The 18,614-nt window shown below is 51.2% G+C and overlaps 1 protein-coding gene across 5 annotated transcripts in view; it reads left to right on the forward strand.

The window, feature by feature from the left end:
• Window positions 1–16,821, forward strand: part of DLC1 (DLC1 Rho GTPase activating protein) — a 507,940-nt gene extending 491,119 nt beyond the window's left edge. For all 5 annotated transcript variants that reach the window (XM_058289885.1, XM_058289886.1, XM_058289887.1 and 2 more), the window contains 11 exons: window positions 2,171–2,234; window positions 3,918–5,323; window positions 5,567–5,743; window positions 8,038–8,197; window positions 8,294–8,492; window positions 10,053–10,266; window positions 11,368–11,482; window positions 11,935–12,153; window positions 12,911–13,128; window positions 13,874–14,047; window positions 15,032–16,821. In XM_058289885.1, coding sequence (XP_058145868.1) covers window positions 2,171–2,234; window positions 3,918–5,323; window positions 5,567–5,743; window positions 8,038–8,197; window positions 8,294–8,492; window positions 10,053–10,266; window positions 11,368–11,482; window positions 11,935–12,153; window positions 12,911–13,128; window positions 13,874–14,047; window positions 15,032–15,152 — 3,067 coding nt within the window. In that variant the 3' untranslated portion in view covers window positions 15,153–16,821. The remainder of the gene's footprint in view (window positions 1–2,170; window positions 2,235–3,917; window positions 5,324–5,566; window positions 5,744–8,037; window positions 8,198–8,293; window positions 8,493–10,052; window positions 10,267–11,367; window positions 11,483–11,934; window positions 12,154–12,910; window positions 13,129–13,873; window positions 14,048–15,031) is intronic.
• The last annotated feature ends 1,793 nt before the right edge of the window (window positions 16,822–18,614 follow it).

The raw sequence follows: 18,614 nt of genomic DNA on the forward strand, positions 1-18,614 counted from the left end.
TGCCATTCATTTCGAAATCATCCTTAGGCTAAAGGGTGCTCCAACCTAGTACTGTCACTAATAACTTTTTTTTTTTTTAATAATACCGAATTTGATATTTTGGAGTGGCCTTTAGCAAGATCTGACCTCTCAAAACCCTAGTTCCCCATCTGGGAAAGGAAAGTGCATAGTAAAATCCATACCGTGGGGCTGTCGTGAGGATGAGGAGGAGACCACACTTCCCGATGCCCGCGCGTGCCTGGCCCAGCGGGAGAGCCGGGTCCCATCTCGCCCACGCGCTCTCAACGGCGGCACCGTCGTCTCTGCGTGGGGTGAGGAGCCACGGGTGACGTTCCTTGGACGTCCTAGGGACAGATGACTGGTGAGCCTCAAAACTGTGAGGGCCTGAGCTCGGTGCCACCAAAACACGAAGGTAACATTGTTCTTGATGAAACTGCCCCACTGGGTCTTTTCTCCTTCAAGCCGAGAATTTGCGGAGCGAACCCCTCCCCGGCTCCCGTCGGCTTCCATGCCTAGTAAATCTGGTTATAAACACGACTCAACCATTAAAGCCCAAATAAAGTCAAGTGGGTATTAGGTTACCGTTGATTAATGAAACCCAGACCTAAGACTGACTATACGGATTCCGGATTCTGATCTTGGAAACATTTGAGCACTCTAACACTGGGCCTAAGTCATGTAAGTAGTTGGTGCCCATAGAGAAGGACATTATTACAGCATGCATTTTGAAAGTCGGATGACTTTTTCCTAGTTACTTATTTTCTCTCTCCCTCCCTCTCAGCAGAGAAAATTTTTCTGAACATGGACACTTGAGGTTATCTCTGTTTATTCTATAAACAGCCTACCACTTCATCTGTGAAATCAAAGGTAGTCTTATCAGGCAGGCAAAAATATTTTCTCTCCTGATGCATCGCAGTTGTTAGTTGTAAGAACAGGGTCAGGGAGATACAATCTTGAGAGGTTATGTGGTCAGTTTGAATATGTGTGAATTAAATGCTTCTATCCTATGAAAATGTAAGAATTACAATTTTAAGGAACACTAGAAAATTAATGGGGAGAGCCGTGACACAAGCCAGCAAATGGACATGTTTAAGGCTGATCTGAGGAAGACTGAGTGATGGTAACCTGGAAAACGTTAGAAAGAATTGGGGCTGAGTAGCTGTCGTTGGCATTTTTTACATACCACTTATTTCAGCATATTTGAAGGATTTCTTTTTTCAGCTATTCCATTACTAACTAGTAAGTGTCTGTTTTTTGTCTCTTTCCTTTAGTATTTTATTTTCAATGAAACTAAATTATTTCCCTAATTTTAAATTAAAATTACTATTGGGCAAGGGTCGAAAAAGTATTAAATGTTAATATGACTTCTTTCCGCCCCCACCCCCCCCCCCCCAAAATCTGATGGGATTATTTTATGCTTATTTTAAAAGTCCGTTTTGATCCTTGAATTTACAATATACACATTTTAAAATAATCATTGTGCTCTTGCTAGGGCTATACCAAAAACTATCTTGTCCTGTATAAGGAGTTGTAAAAATAACTGGGTATTGAAAGAGGGCTCAAAATTGGTACAAGAACTCTCTGAATTTTGAAAATAGACTGTCTGAGATTATTATTTGTTACAAATTATGTTTTTTATTTGAATTTTGGCTTGGGCTAGATGGTTTTCTATACAAGAACTCTGAATTTTTAAAACAGGTTAAGATTATTTGTTGGAGATAAATAAAAATTGTTTTTTATTTGAATTTTGATTTGGGATAGAACACACTATTTGCCATCAGTTGGCTCCTGCTGCTGTTCTTGTTGGCAGCTGTTATTCCTTGACTCTACGTAGAGCTATGTGCAGGCTCAGCCGAGAGGTTATTGGGAGCGTTATTTTCTCAACTGCAGTTGTTGGTTCCATGTGGAATGAGGAACCTGACTACCATCACATTGTGCCGGTTTATTATAAAGTAATAACTTTAAATGAAAGTAATAACATTTAATGAAAGGTGTAGAAAAGTGCTCTTAACTACTCACTTTTTAAAGATGTTTCTAATACTTTTATAAATTACAGATATTAATTGGTTCAAAGGAGCTCATTAAGCATGTCCACTGTTGGAAAAAAACATATCTACCCACTCATCTGTCATTTCTTACCTTTGCTAATATTGTTTCTTTGTTCCCATAGGCGTCTCAATACTTTGAACAAATGTGCGGTGATGAAGCTAGAAATTAGTCCTTATCGGAAGAGAGTGAGTATATAAAATGTATGTTAGAATGGGAGGAAATCAGATTATATGTTTTTATGTAGGTTTTGTTTCTCAAACTCTCTATTTCCTTCTTCTAAAACCTCTCCATTTCAGCGTCATAGTCAAGTCAAGATTACCAAAGACTGTTGCTGCAACTGTGCTGTAGTTGAAACCAGTAGTTGCAGCCAGCCAATAAGTTGGGTTTTACCACTCTCTATTGAACCCAGGACCTCATACATGGAAGCAGGTGCTCGACCACTGAGCTACATGCATTCCCGTTACCACACTTTTTGATCTGAATAAATCGACTATTTTGCCTAATTAATTCAGTGCCTACCACACAGTAAAGGGACAAGGCTTAAGGAGTCCCAGTGGATTTTGCTGCGTTCTCTGTTGAAAATCAAGCTGAAGTTCCTTGGAAATATTCTCTCTTCAGTATGTAACAGTAACAGTTGTGTTTCAAAGCTCTCTAAATGAGAGCAAAGGCTGCCTTGTGGAATATTGAAGAAGAAGAGATGTGGGGGGAGGGGAGGAGTAGGGAAGGAAGCGGGGGCAGCCCCCCACCCATCCTGGTCCCGTGGCGGCACGTAACTGCACTGGGGGCTGTTTTCTTCTACACAGGAAGTGTGAGGACCTTTTATGAGACCCTAGGAGAAGAAGTGGGCGTAGCTCTGGGAGTGAGGATCACAAATCACAGTAAACAGGAACAGGTTTGGTCAAAGAACATGTTCAGAGTGCAAGTTCTAATGATCCTCGAGTCCCTGGCCTGCAGCAGGTCACCTTTTGGGGGCTTAAGCCTTTTAAAAAGCAAACCGGGACCCCAGCAGCACCCAGTGAGCTGTGTAGAAGAGCGTACGAGTCCTTTTAAATACTCTCTACTCGCTGTCCTGCGAAAGTGGTCATGGGATATTGTCCACACTGGTGGAAGATACGCAGCATACCGAAGCGTGCCTCAGTGCAGAGGTCTGTGTTACGGCACAGTTCTGTGTCCCGCACGTAAATCAGGCACCATCAGCCGAGATGTTCCTTGCTGTTTACAAATGTATGCTATCCAGACCCGGCATCTGCAGAGCCTTGCTAAATTGCCCATAGCACGTCTGAGGTTGAAATTTCACAGGACAGTTACGGCGTTTGCTCTTGACCGGTGCCTGGTGGGGGAGGGGAAGAAAGAGACCAGGTGAGAGCCGGAAAAGGATCGCCTTTAAGAGACAGGTCTCCATCGGCCTGTTAGGAGAGCTTGCGCGCTCTCAGGGCGGCTCGAGCTGTAAGTCACACCTTCACAGTGTCTGCAAACGTCCTTTTGGTTTGCAAAAGGGAACAGAAAACACATACTACCAACAGCACATTTGGAGGGCGTCCAGAGGGAGCGCTGCCCGCTGCTGACAGCAGTTCAGAATATTTTGCATACCTGGAATTTTCCCTGATTTCAGAGGTTTCCTCTGTGAGCGACTAAAGAATGGTCTATGGATCCGAGATCCACAAAACGACTCTTATTCAGCTTGTGAGGCTTGGTCAGGCTCTCCTGCTAAGTTCTTCAAATCCATCTTTGTTATTTAAGAACTAGTAAGTTAAAGACGGTAGGGGCGAATCGACGCAGGCCATGCCTTCTGCGTGGCCCCCCCGGCCCCGGGCCCGCGTCCTGCCCTCTGCCCACCTGGCTTAAGTGGCTTCTTTTTGTTCTTGCAGAGTGAAGATTCCGACGAGGACGAGCCTTGTGCAATAAGTGGCAAGTGGACGTTCCAGCGGGATAGCAAGAGGTGGTCCCGGCTTGAAGAGTTGGATGTCTTTTCTCCAAAGCAGGACCCGGTCCCGGGGTCCCCCGACGAGCCCCGCCTGGAGGCGGCGGCGAGCCACGAGAGCATGCTGAGCGACCTGAGCGAGCGCCAGGACGCGGCCTCCGTCCGCAGCCTCAGCAGCACGGGCAGCCTCGCCGGCCATGCCCCCCGCGGCGGGGACGCTGCCGCGCCCCCCCGGTCCCCCTCGGCGGCTAGCGTCAGCCCGACCGGCCACGACGCCACCTCACGCAGCCCGCCTCCCCCCAAGGACCCGGCCGGCTCCAGCTCGGGCACGAAGGGCCCCGAGAAGACCGCCAAGTCCAGGGCGCGCAGCCTGCTGAAGCGCATGGAGAGCCTGAAGCTGAAGGGCTCGCACCAGGGCAGGGCGCGGGCGCCCCCCAAGCTGGGGCTGCTCATCAGCGGGCCCGTGCTGCAGGAGGGCCTGGACGAGCAGAGGCTGAAGCAGCTCAACTGCGTGGAGATCGCCGCCCTCCACGGCAACCGCATCAACGCGCCCCCGGCGCGGAAGCGGAGCGTGTCCAGCTCCACGCAGACCAGCAGCAGCAGCCAGTCGGACGCCGGCAGTGCCGTCAGCACCCCGAGCCCCGTGGCCCGGACCCGCAGCCTCGGCGCCTGCGGTAAGCGCGGGGGCATGTACCTGGAGGGCTTCGACCCCTTCGCCCAGTGCAGCGACGTGGCGGAGCACAACTGGAGGAACCGCGAGGGCTGCCCCGAGGATGCCGTGTTCTACATCCCAGAGGATCACAAGCCGGGCACCTTCCCCAAGGCCCTCTCCAACGGCAGCTTCCCCCCGTCGGGGAGGAATGCCTCGGTGAACTGGAGGACCGGAAGCTTCCACGGCCCTGCCCACCTGAGCCTGCGGAGGGAGAACGGCAGCGCCGGCCCCAGGGAGCTCGGGAGGCGCAATTCCTCCAGCTCGGCCAGCAGCCGCCTGAGCGTCTACGACAACGTGCCGGGCTCCCTCCTGTACTCCAGCTCCGGGGACCTGGCGGACCTGGAGAACGAGGACATCTTCCCGGAGCTGGATGACATCCTGTGCCACGTCAAGGGGATGCAGAGGATGGTCAACCAGTGGTCAGAGAAGCTCTCGGACGAGGCCGACTCTGACTCCGCCCTGGACTCGGTCTCCCCGTGCCCGTCCTCCCCGAAGCAGATCCACCTGGAGGTGGACAACGACCGAGCCACCCCCAGTGACCTGGACAGCACAGGCAACTCGTTGAACGAGCCCGAGGAGCCCCCTGACATCCCCGAAAGAAGGGATTCTGGAGTCGGGGCTTCCCTGACGAGGTCCAATCGGTAAGAGCGTGTCCCCTCCCTCCGGGCTGGGGGCGGAGGTCAGAGGGGGGCTGCTTCTACCGAAGGGCATCCACAGCCATCAGGTCCCCGAGGCAGACGTCAGCCCCAAAAAGCCAAAGAGCGCGGTAGTGTCATCCTCAGACCCCGAAACCCATGTGCCAGCCGGCAGCCCAGGGCTGGTTCCGCGCCGGGCCCGCTCAGAAGCCCTGGTGCTCACCTGCTCCCCCCGCTCTTCTCTCCCAGGCACCGGCTGCGATGGCACAGTTTCCAGAGCTCCCATCGGCCGAGTCTGAGCTCTGCTTCTCTGCAGATCAACTGCCAGTCCGTGGTCCAGATGAACCTGCTGCAGAAATACTCGCTCCTCAAGTTAACGGCCCTGCTGGAAAAATACACACCTTCGAATAAACACGGTTTTAGCTGGTAAGGGTTGAAACTGCTCGGTGCGCTGCCATGGAAAATTTTGTCTTGGGTCGGCTCCCTGTGGCTGTCCCAGCACTGAGTATATGTCAGTTCTTTGCGTTATCAGTATCTTCGTTAGATCGATCTATTGCCATCAGTCTCTGCTTGAGACCACATATGATACTGTTTGAACCCGTACAGCTTAGGGAATTGCTGCAGGGTTGGTTGGACCTTCAGCTCGCTGAGTGTCTACTTCTGGTTGTCAAGGTGAGAATACACATCTCTCTTGTGGAGTAACTAACGAACAGCTCAGTATAGGCAGATCTGTACACAGCATCAGACCGTATTTATGGAAGGAAAGAAAGAATAACACTCAGATTGTAAGGCCTCTTTGAAAGGTTTAATGTGTGTACAGCGGCTTGCCTCACGGTCATAATGTATTTATGAGCCATTTTTAATGCGAATATTTGCAGCACCACTCAAAAGTCTTAATCTGTGGTAATGTGTTTTTCCAGCAAAGATTCTCAAAACAGTGAGTGACAAGTTTAAGATATCTGTTGCTCTAAGACATTATAGGCTGAATATAAGTAACAATGAGGCTTATTGGTTGGATTGTGCGTAATTCCTTTTGGAAAGCACTAGACGGCCCTCGGTGTGGATATAATGTGAGAGGTGGCTCGCCGGACTGGGTGGGTCACGGACAGACCTGAATCTGTGCAGATCTTAACTTTGACTGGTATCCCAGTGCGTTTTGCAATGTCTACTGGTATCCTTCGTCTCTCTCAAATCTGAGCTTTTATTGGGCAGTTGCGTAACGACTGCCTTCTATAAAGATGGAGAAAGTAGTCCGTCTCCTTAAGAGCTCTGTCGCAGACCGGCGCTGCTCAAGAGATTGCACAAAGCCACGTGACTCCCCCGTCCAGCTCCTCTTCTGCTCTGGACTTGGAGTGAGTGAAACCAGCATCAAAGCACCTCCTGCTTAAAGGCTCTTATTATGTGAGCCTTTGCTAAATACAGAAGTTGTTTGTTCGGAATGGCAGAAATAAGTATTGAACGGTTTATCCCCACATGCTTCAGATTCTCGGTGGAGCTCGTAATGTGTTCCCTCTACATTCCACAGCTGGCCGTTTCTCCCCGACAGCGGGTGTTGTGCACGTCGGAGTTGTGCCTCCATGTGCTGTGCTGTGTGGAGGTGCAGATGGGACCCTGCTCTTTGGCTTTCCCTTTCCTAGAGCGCCAAGGGTACCCTGGCCCTCGGTGAGCACCCAGCGGCACCTGCTCTGCCTTCTGCCGGTGCGCCGCGCTTCAGAGCGATGTGTCCCCTGCCAGCTGCTTAAAATCGCAGCTTGCAATGCCCGTTTTGGAGAGCCCGCCCCTTCCCCTCTCCCCCGCGCTCTGCTTCCCACCAAACCCTCGAGCGACGGAAAGTCCGTAATGCTTCTTGAGCACTGGTCAGTTTTTCCAGTGAGTCAGAACCAACGAACAGCCTCCCGCTGTGGGATCCAGGAGGGGAGAAAAAGGCCCCCCAGAGCCCCTTCCCGCGGGCTGTGCCCTTGCCCGCCCCACTCGGCAAGGCCACTTGTAGAGCTGAAGTTGCTGCTCGGCAGCCAGGATGCCTGACATCGGTTTCCTGCTGGGGTGGGGTGGACCCGGGTGGGCCCACAAAACCCCCGTCGTGCCCTTTTCCCCCTTCCCTTAGGAGCCCGAAGACACTTCCTCCTTCGGGGTCCCCAGCAGGAGATGTGGTTTTGACTCGGGTCACCCCGTGGCCCCGCCGTGGCGTTCGGGGCTTGGTTCTCACAGGGGCAGACCAGCCTCGGCGTTGGCTGTTTGCTCTTCCAGCATTCCTGGGCCCTTTTTGCCCTAAATGCCGTGGATCTCACCAAGAACCTACAGATGATTTTTTTCCAGGATAAATGGTACTTGCTCTTCAGACCCTCCCGGGAAGCACCGATCAGGGTACCCCGGGGTGCGTAATGCTTCTATTTCCTGTGACTCCACCGCCCTTCTCAGGGGTCACGGTGGAAGGACAATCCCCGGCCAAGGGACGGTGACCTCAGCCCGCAGGCCCGGCTCCCCCGAGGTGAATGGTGCGGTCGGCAGGACGCACCGCCACGGTGGGACTGTTTTCCTCCAGCGTGGGCGCTCCTAGCCAGCGAGGGCTCATGATGTGCCCGGTGCGCCCGAGCTGGGAGTGCCACGTCACGTAGAGGTAGCAGCCCCCGTCACAGGTGCACTAGCGCGGCCCTAGGCCCGCCGGGCCGGGCTCAGGTAGGCGGACGTTCACCTTTCCCCCCCTCTCTGTGTTTTGAAAGGGCCGTACCCAAGTTCATGAAAAGGATCAAGGTTCCAGACTACAAGGACCGCAGCGTGTTCGGGGTCCCCCTGGCCGTCAACGTGCAGCGCACGGGGCAGCCGCTGCCGCAGAGCATCCAGCAGGCCATGCGCTACCTGCGCAACCACTGCTTGGACCAGGTGGGAGCCGCCACCCGCCCGGGGGGCCTCGGCCGGGGGGTGCACCATGCCAAGAGGCCACTCTCCTCCTGACCCCCCACGCTTTCCTCTCACCAGGTCGGGCTCTTCAGAAAATCGGGGGTCAAGTCTCGGATCCAGGCCCTGCGCCAGATGAACGAGAGCGCCGCGGACGGCGTCAGCTACGAGGGCCAGTCCGCGTACGACGTGGCCGACATGTTGAAGCAGTATTTCCGAGATCTGCCCGAGCCACTCATGACAAACAAGCTCTCGGAGACCTTCCTGCAAATCTACCAGTGTATGTGGGCTTTGATCTTAGTGGCTCTTGGCCTTGGCGGAAGCCTGGGTGCTCCTGAGGCCTCCTGCTTCCTTTGATGTCCTTGTTTCGAGCCCTCCCGGCGACCTCCGGGAAATGTGTGTCATCCGCTTCTTCCTTGGGCCTCCTTGCTGGTGGAGGTTTCTGTGTGGCTGCTGGAGAATGCAGAAATAAACATCCCTTAGTTACGACAGCAGAGGTGCCTGTTTACATTCTCATCCAGGAGCTCGTTCTTTCTGTCATTTCCAGATCAGTGATACCAGATGCTTAAAAAGAGCAGGTACCACGAGCTCTCTCTCTCCGCCTCGTCTGGAGGCATTTCCTTTGCTTTCCTTCTCTCTCCCAGGGCTGTGCATTTAAAACTTCACAGGTGTCCGTGCACTTTATCTTGGCTGTAAAACGAATAAATAATCTTTTTCTGTTATTCATCTCTGCTTCTCCCAGAAATACTTGGGGAAACAATGCCCATCCCCTTCTCACCCTTGAGTAAAGCTTAAAGCAAACAGTTGTCTAAATTAACGATCACGGTCAGGGTTATAGCTTTTATGGCCTGCTGTTTTTCTTGGTGCAGGGTGCTGTTACAGCACTGTAGTTTCAGAGCTGAGGTTCTCTTAGCACTCAGGATTGTCTTCAGAATGTTGGGCCCTTTATGAGAAATGGAGCTGGTCTGGATTATTTCACTCTGTGCTTCATCCTTTCATATTTTATGAAAACAGAGATCAAATTTTCCCCACCGAGGTATTTGTTACATATTGTAACCATGGAGCTGTTTAATCGGTTGTCCTACGGCGCTGCGTTTGGGTGACTTGATTTTTCCACCACGTGCTTTCTGAAGGACTCGCTTAGTGTAAAGGAGACTGCGGTTTAGTGCAGTGTTCTCCCCCTATGTATTATTTCGTGGTGTGTTGGTCAAGCAGGTATGTTCACGACAGCCTCTCAGTATGCTCTGTCAACCTTATAGAATATGCTAGTTTAATATATCTCTTGTTTAAATTCACTATTTTAGCACCTACTTTTTCTCCATTTTAAAAATGAGCACACTGGCTGAAATTATGGAAACCGCCCCGGAAAGCCTGGTCGTTGTGTAGTCAAAGCTTAAGAGATCTCATTTCCTACTCTCTGCTGCAGTTCTTGCCTAAGCCTTTTCATCACAGCTAAGCAAAGTTAACGGTTGATAATGTTTTCGGCATTTAGAGTGGTCAAGTGGGGATGTTTAAGAAGTGCTTCGAAGAGAAAAACTGTCCGGTAAACTGAAAGAACAGGCACGGTCTGGAGCTGAAGTCCCAGGTGGAATTGAGGAGTCCGTTGGCATCGCGGGCGTTTAAAAACGTTTCACCCCTCCACGGGGCTAGCGCCTCCACGGGGCGGGAGATGCCTGAGGGTGGGCCTTCCTCTCTGCCCTGTCGCCTCGCGCGTCCTTCCTGCCAGCGCTGGCCGGGGTCCCGGCTGAGGTCCCCGGCGCCGCGTACGCCCCGGGATGTCTCTGCGGCCCCCGGGCGTCTCTCTGCCGCCCCGCGCTGACGCGCCTGCTGGTGTGTGCAGATGTGCCCAAGGAGCAGCGCCTCCCGGCCCTGAAGGCGGCTGTCATGCTGCTGCCCGACGAGAACCGCGAGGTCCTGCAGACGCTGCTCTACTTCCTGAGCGACGTGGCGGCCGCCGTGCGCGAGAACCAGATGACGCCCACCAACCTGGCCGTGTGCCTGGCGCCCTCCCTCTTCCACCTCAGCACCCTCAAGAGGGAGAACTCTTCTCCCAGGTGAGGCCCCTCAGGCCGGGGCAGCCCCCCCCACACCTGCTCCTGACCTGCCCCTCCCCTCGGCCCTGGGGGGCGCGGGGACCACCCAAGGACACCCAGGTTCTGAGGCAGATTTGGGTCCGCGCCTCAGGGCGGCGAGCATGGCATCTACTCTCTGCCTGCCACGGTCGGTGCAGGTTTCCTGCCCTGAGCAGCGGCCGCCTCGTAGGCCGCGTCGGGCGGCAGGCAGTCTCTGAGAGAACTGAGGCCTCGGGGGGTGGGCGCGGCCCTGGAACACGCCAAGGAGTCTGAGAAATAGCACAGGCTCAGATTTACCTGGCCCAGGCCCACCCCTGTTCGGTCATCAGTTCATTTAATGCTCCCAACAACCAGGCAGAGGTACCGTTAGGAATCAGTAGACACGGGAGGAAGGCGAGGCCGAGGTTAGTCAAGTCAGGTCCTGGCCCCTGCCTGACAGGAAGGAGTGGCAGGGTAGCGGGGGCCTCTTCCCACAGGCCAAGTCCAGCTGGCTGTGTACGTGCCTCAGCTCCTCGTTCTTAGCTGGAGGCCTGAGGCCTGGTGTGTGGGGTGAAGTCAGCTGTGCTGCTGAAAGCCACACGGCACTGAAGTGTCCTTTTGTTACCTGGTTCTGAGTTTACTGACACATTCCACCTTTAATGGGATGGAGAACTAGGGATGAGTGGAAGAGCGATCAGATAAGATGACTAGGAGAGCCGAAGAAACAAACAATTTATCCCTCACCTTTGGAAGGGGATTCTGTTTGTTTAAGCAGAAAAGAGTAGCGGCACTATTTACCCACACCCAGTCAGAAGCTCCTTCGCCCTTCCCACCTCACGTACACACCGGCCAGATGCCCTTCTTAAAGTAGAAAGCTGTGCAATGGAATCCTTTTAAATGACCTGGATTTCGTGGAAAACAGCCTCCTGAATGTGTTTCGTGACTTGCTTGTAAAACTCGGAGAACCACTTTGGTGGCCAAAGTAAAGCCCTGGGAACGGTCCACAGGCTCCTCAGAAAGGTCTCCTCTCTGCCCTTTGGGTTTCCTTGATTCGAAAGGTAGGAGTATGCAACTATCCCTCCCCCTCGTTCCTGCTCTGTCTAGGGTGATGCAAAGGAAACAGAGTCTGGGCAAGCCAGATCAGAAGGACCTGAATGAGAACCTGGCGGCCACCCAGGGGCTGGCCCACATGGTGGCCGAGTGCAAGAAGCTCTTCCAGGTGAGCGGGGAGGGCCAGCCGCTCCGGAAGGAGAGGCCAGCGGGGAGGGCCGAGATCGGGCGCCCAGTCCTCGCTGTCTCTCTCCAGCCGCTGGAGAGAGTGGACTGGAATACATGTAACAGACATGCCTTCCCTGTGTCCACCACAACGTGTAAATGACTTAGAATTAATGCGCGAAACGCAGCGGCCTCTGACCATCAAAAACTAAATCTCAGCAGCACCGGGTGGATCTCTGTAAGCCCCGTTTGGGTCACTTCCCCTCCCCCTGTGACAGTGCAAAGAGTAACTTCTTCACTCCCTTCCCGAAGGCGACTGATTATGTCTCCACAACACCACGCGGCCGGAAGGCGCTGGACCGTGCGCCCTGCCTGGCGGAGACTGCCGCGCCCGTCGATGGGCACTGGGGGGCGCATACAGGGACAGACCTTTCTTCTTCTCGTTGTTCTTCCCAGGTGCCTGAGGAAATGAGCCGATGTCGAAACTCCTACACCGAGCAAGAGCTGAAGCCGCTCACCCTGGAAGCCCTGGGCCGCCTGGGCAAAGCCGCGCCGGCCGACACGCAGCCCTTCCTCCAGCACTGTGTGGACAGCCTGTGTAAAGAGGCCAAGGAGAAGTTTAAAGGCTGGGTGAACTGCTCCACTTCCGAGCAGGCCGACCTGTCCTATAAGAAGGTACGTCTTCCTGGCAGCTGGCTGAGTAGCCCTGGGGTTCCTCAGCATCGAGAACGGTGCGTTCCCGGGGGCCGGCACTCGGTGGTCCCACAGAGCAAGGCGGCCAGGTGATCCGGGTTCCCAGGTAAGAGGAGACGCCGGTCGGAAGAGGGTGCTTGCTGCTCATCTCCCACGATTCCCAGGGACGGCCCTTGGTTCCTCTAAGAGTCGTCCCAGAATTCCCCAGAATGTTTCAGTGATCGTGTCGGGCTCAGGGCTTCTTACGGCATGCTTAAATGTTGCCATAATCTGGTCAGAGTCCCCTTGCACGGGTCCCTGTTCTCCAGTCTTGGCCCTTTCGTGAACAGGTAGCGCTTGGTGGGGGGTGAGGGTGGAAAACCCCTTGAAGGCACCTTGTGGGGCTGAGGGTGATAGGTCGGTAGGAAGTATTTGTTAATCCCGTCTCTACCACCTTGTTGTTTCTTTTCAAGGTGGTAGAGATGGGATTAACAGATATTTCCTATGGAAAATTGAAAAAGTGTGGCTGACCAAGCGTAAAGGACCTGACTTTTTACACTGGCCCCACTGTGGGTCCCGAGAATCCAGTGCAGCCGTTCTGGCGGCGGGGACACCAGCTGCCCTGTTCCCTTTCGAGCGGCAGTCAGTTGAAGCCGCGGGTCCTTCCTGCCCTCAGCACGTGACCATGCGTCCAGCTAACGGCCTTCAGTGTGCGGCCGGGTGTGTGGTCTTGGCATTGAAAGAGGCGCGCTTCTTTCAGGTGAGCGAAGGCCCCCCCCTGCGGCTCTGGAAGGCAACCATCGACGTCCCTGCCGGGCCCGAGGAGGTCTTGAACCGCCTTCTTAAAGAGCAGTACCTGTGGGACGTGGACCTGTTGGACTCCAAAGTGATCGAGATCCTCGACAGCCAAACGGAAATTTACCAGTATGTCCAGAACAGCATGGCGCCCCATCCCGCTCGGGACTACGTGGTTTTGAGGTGAGAGCTTCCCCAGTGGCGGTGACAGCAAAGGGGGGACCAAATACCAGAACCAGGCCTGCGTGAAACTCAATCCTAGGAGAGGGTGGAAGTTGGGCTCCAGAAAAGTGTCCATCTTTTCCGGGTCAGGGGAGATCTGCGCCTATTCCAGCCGTGTCGTCCCCGAAAACGGTTTGCACTAGAATTGACCTCGGAGAGAGACACATTCAGATGCGTATGCTCGTTGCTGGCAGATTTTTTGCCCGTTTTAGGATAGTTTTTCTTGTTAGAAATGGCTTCGAGTCATTTGGATCCCCAGCTAGTACATGAATGAGCCAGGAAATAGCATTCGGGTCCCAAGTGAGATGTGGCGAAGACTGATGTACATGGAATCCGAAAATTCTCTGGCGACGTCACAGAAGGAGGAATTCCAGAAATCTTTGAGGAACTGTAACGGCGTCAGAATAAAGACAGAGCTTCTCGGGCAGAGCCATGCTCCTTTGGATGTCTGTGTGCTGATACACTTGTTAAATATAAAAAGGGTCTTCAGTCCCGCTTCAGAGCGGTTCTCCTTCCGAACAGCGGCTGTCTGCGCAGACAGAGCCTCCTTGGAAGTGGCTCTGTGCACAGTTCCTCCTTCGGGAGCCCCCGGGCCGCCTCCCCAGGGGCTATGGCCCCAGGCCCTGGCCTTGCAGGTGCACGCGGGCCGGCCTTCAACTTGGCTTCCCTGGAAGCCCATTTCCCACCTCTGGTTTTGTCTCTCCAGGACGTGGAGAACAAACCTGCCCAAGGGCGCATGCGCCCTCCTCCTCACCTCAGTGGACCACGACCGGGCCCCAGTGGTGGGCGTGCGGGTGAACGTCATCCTCTCCAGGTACCTGATCGAGCCCTGCGGGCCCGGAAAGTCCAAGCTCACCTACCTGTGCAGGGCCGACCTCAGGTACGTCCCGCCGCCGACACTGTGGGGCGAGGGCCGGGCGGAAGGCGCCGCAGAGAACCAGAGAACGGCGGCATTCAAACAAGCCCGTCGTCGTGTCTTGGTTCCTTCGTGAAGGCCAAGTGCTAATCGCAGATAATACCTCCCTGGTTCTTGCTGTGTGGGTCCCGCTTCCTGGTTTCGGTCCCGTGGGAAGTGTTGGAGTTAAGCAGCCCAGATACGGCAGTTGATACATGTGCATAAACACGGTTTGAACTAGTGACATGCTTCTCATTTAATATTCAAAGATACTTGAATAAAGTGACACATTCTTTTTTTTTCCCCCTTCTTCATACATGGGAAGCAGGTGCTCAACCCCTGAGCTACATCTGCTCCCCGACACTTACATTTTTAATCATTAATTCAGCTTATACCCTCTGCCCTGTGGATTGCACGTGTGCAGAGACCAGCTGGCATTCCTCGGTGGCCCCGATGTGAGGTCTGCCCTTATGTGTGTCACTCACCCGAAGCTCGACCCCCCCCACAGGCCACCCCGCCCCAACCCCACTCTCCACCTTAACAGAAAAATGTCTGTGGTTGATGGTCAGCAGGTGAGAGAAGGGGCTGGACTCCGCCCCCTTCCCAGCTTAGTCATACCAGACAATGAGCACAAAAATGAGCCGCTTGAAACTCTTTCCAAGGGGGCTACCATGCTAAGTAAATTTTCACTGGAAACCTTCACATCTCAGTACTTTACAAATCCACGCGATCTGTCTTGGTTATATGCGCCAAAACTTTCCCCGATACTTGTACTTATTTTGTTGTGCCTTAAGAACCTTCTGGTCCCAAATGCGTAAGGGACATGCCAGGAGATTACTTAGGACTAATAAAAGTTATCTTTACTTACACATCTTGCTGCTCAAGAAATAGACACGTATTCAGAATTCCCTTCAGCATATTTCAACGCTTTCCAACTGAGTAACCCGTCCCCTTTTCTCTCTCTCATAGAGGCCGCATGCCAGAGTGGTATACAAAATCTTTTGGGCATTTGTGTGCAGCTGAAGTTGTAAAGATCCGAGACTCTTTCAGCGTCCCCAACGCTGAGAGCAGAGACACCAAATCGAGGTGATTTCCAGAAGCAGAGCTCCTGCCTCCACCCCGGGATGTTTGTTTCTAGAACACTTGCCAGTTCTCAAGACGAATGGGCCTGTTCCTGAAACAAAGGAAACTACAAGGTGGACTGTAGGAATTGAGAGTAGAGATTTGATACCTTTTTAAAAGCTGCTTCCTGTTTGTTTTAAGGTCTATGACCTTGACTGGAATGTATAAGACTGAAAAAAAAAAGTCTTTGTATTCCTATTCGAATTGCTTCTGCGAAGCAAAGCTCTTTAAATACATTCTGGAGGAGAATGAGGATGCTTCATTCTCTTGTGGTATTGGTGTGTGTGAACCTATGTCGTATTTGCAGTATGTTGAGGGTCTGGCGAATCCACTGGAATAGTTGGTACTCTTTGACGTGGTTTCTCACTGAGATGAGCAAAGAACGGTTTGCACAGAGGAATGTGTGATTGTGTGTTGCTGGTCGAATGGCATAGATGTGTAAGTTGGAATGCAGTGTCTGGCACACTGAGACACTTCCCAGAAGGACAGTGATATATCGGTTTAACCTGGGATATCCGACCACCCATGGATCCATCCAGAAAGGGGGCCCATCACCCCTGTTCATTTCCTGTTTTTGTTTTTCTTTCCGAGTTATTAAGTATATTTCTTCTCTACCACCCTGTTGTTTATCATAAAAGCGATCATGGTAGATTTACTCTGATGCCCCTTTTCTTTAAGTTTTGATGTGAAGAATGAACACTCTGAACATGTCCTTCCCGAATCAAGCATCCGACCTCTTTACCTGTTAGAATTGTTTGCATTTTCATGTTTATTCCTAAAACTCTTTGAACAAAAGAAACTGTCTCCAAAGGAAATCTCTGGTAATCTAACACAGCCACAGATCTTTTTTTAAAAATTTATTATCAGCATTTCTGAAAGCTGCACACATTTATTAATTGGGTTTTCCTGTAACAAATAGGCTTCCTGGTTTGATGACATTTTTTGGTAGGTTTTATTTTTCCTATACTTCTTTTTCTTTTCCTTTATAATGCCCTTGGAATATAATGTTTAGTGGTAATGGAAAATAGTAATCATAGTGGGGGGGAAAGCGCAGTTTTTTGGGAGGGTGGTCTTTCTACAGGTTTTACTGTAATGGTAAAGATTGACTCGAGACAGTGTTAATAAATTTATTTTGTATGGATCAAAAGTGAGTAATGTATGAATGAGAGTTGTAAGAAGGATTTTTATTTTGTTATAATTTACCATTGTCAGTATTATTTCAAAGCTTTGGAGAATTTGGGAAAAGGGAGCAGATTAGAGTTTTAAAATTTGAGTATTTTGGATATCAGTGTTCCTCATGAAGATATACTTGTATATTCAATTTTAATGGCTTTCAGATTTGTAAGATTGTATGTTGTATAGGCCATTCTATTAAATATGTACACATGTCTGCTGTGCTTTCAAACATAGCTAAAGCATGATAAAGATTATTATTTAAAATATACTAGTATTTATACCTCAGATATAGTCTTTTGGGTTTTGTACCTCAAGGCTTTTTTCTTTCCTATTGTAAATACAGTTTACATGAATACAATCTACGTGGAAAAAAAGTAAAAGGAAGAGGTTTATAACTTGCTCTATATCTGTACAGAGTATAATCAGTAAGTGCACTATTAAATGTTTAAAATACGGGAAAAGTCTGGCCTGCTTTCCTTCTTATTGCATCTCACTCCACCCTTCCAAAGGATATCATTCTAGCCTCAACTAAAATCAAAATACAGATTTGCTGAAGGAAAAATTGGACTGCAATTCATTCCAAGGCCAAACTGCAACTGAGCCACTCACTGATAAACAGGAAGCCCCGGGGACGGTGCGGGAAGTGTGGAGAGTCCACACACAGTCCAGCTAGGAAACAAGGCTGAGAAAGCCACAAGGACACGCGGCAGAACGATGCTCGTAGGCAAACAGCAGGGTCACCCCATTCTGCAGAAAGGCCTCTTTCTCACCTTGTGGCTTTCCTGTGGAAAGGATTCCTTGCATATTTAACAAGAAGAATTCAAAGGACGTGAGCATTGCAGAGCATCCTGCTTTCAGGTCACGTAAAGCAATATCGCAGCAGCCGGGACTGCTTGCCTAGACTGTAAGCTCCGTGAGGGCAGGGCTAATCTGCACACCTCTATACTCTCCTCCAGCAGCTCTTCAGTGTTTTGTACCTGTAGGCACCTAATAAATTTATTATTTACTAAACTGAATGATTGAATGAGCTTTCATTTGGAAGGGAAGAGCATCTAGGATGCATCCGTCTTCAACCCTTACTTTGACTTGTCGATGCCCATTTTTGAGTTGGCCGAGACCGGAAATGGTTAAAAACTAACGGGCTCCTAACCTCTTAGGCTGGCAAAGGTGGAGCTGTAGATAGTGAGGGCACTGATTCTAGTTAACAGTGATCTTTGTGATGTAATATCAACTGATTTCACTTCTTGGGTCCATTGTGATGTAGATCTTACAAGAGGGTTTAATTTGACAAGTGCTTACTTGGTCAGAAGAGGGAGGGAAAAAACAGCCCGATTATCATTTTTTTAAAAGGCACATACATACACACCCAAGGCATTGTTATTTGGCTTTTCTTCAGAGCTGTATTAAAGATAAATTTGATTTGGTCCTGAAAAGCCACTTAATGCCTTAGGTTGTTTGAACAATTCTTAGTTTCTAGTGGGCCATGGAAGATTACCGGAATGGAGCAGGAGCTCTCCCCAGCACCCTCTACACCTCGATGGCTTTTGTCCCACCACCCTGTGTTTTTTTTTTTCAGTTACTCAACACCACTATCTTCCTCACTGCTCAGAACTGAAAATATAGCAAGACTATTAAAAGAGAAATCGTAACGCCATGTGCTCTGCGTGAGGACGGGTTGCTGTGCACTCAGGAGCGTTACTGAACATCTTACAGGAACAAAGCTCGAGGTAATTGTTAACACCCAAAGCATCCAACCATATGAATTTGTTGCTAGAGTCACTTGGAAAATGCTAACAAAATCCAATTATTTTTTAAGAAGTATTTTTTCTAGAACTGTTAGAGATGAGTGAGATTTTTGAAAGATACAATGTGAAGAAAAATAAAGGAAAATAAATGTCAGATTGGTGCTCCCCATCACGAAGGATGTATGTGTGCAGGGAGAGGCCAGGAGGCTGCACAGGCATGTGAGTTTTATGGCTGTATTCACACGGCCACTTTCTCTACACTTGAGTTTCACATACCCCACGGTGGCAGGTGCCCTCAGCATCCTACAGGGAGGACGTGGCTTAGAGCGACAATCCGAGCCCTCAGACCTAAGTGTCACCGGATTTTGTCTGGGTCCTTGGCTGTGCTGCAGAAATGAATTTCAAGAGCGCACGGGGCGAGTTAGGTCAGTGATTTATTCAGGTAGGGAGGGACGAGAAATGGGAGAAAGTAACACAGCAGGGGTCCCAGGTAGAGAGGAAGGGGGTGA

This window comes from Dasypus novemcinctus, chromosome 29 (assembly GCF_030445035.2).
Source record: "Dasypus novemcinctus isolate mDasNov1 chromosome 29, mDasNov1.1.hap2, whole genome shotgun sequence".
Lineage (NCBI taxonomy): Eukaryota > Metazoa > Chordata > Mammalia > Cingulata > Dasypodidae > Dasypus > Dasypus novemcinctus.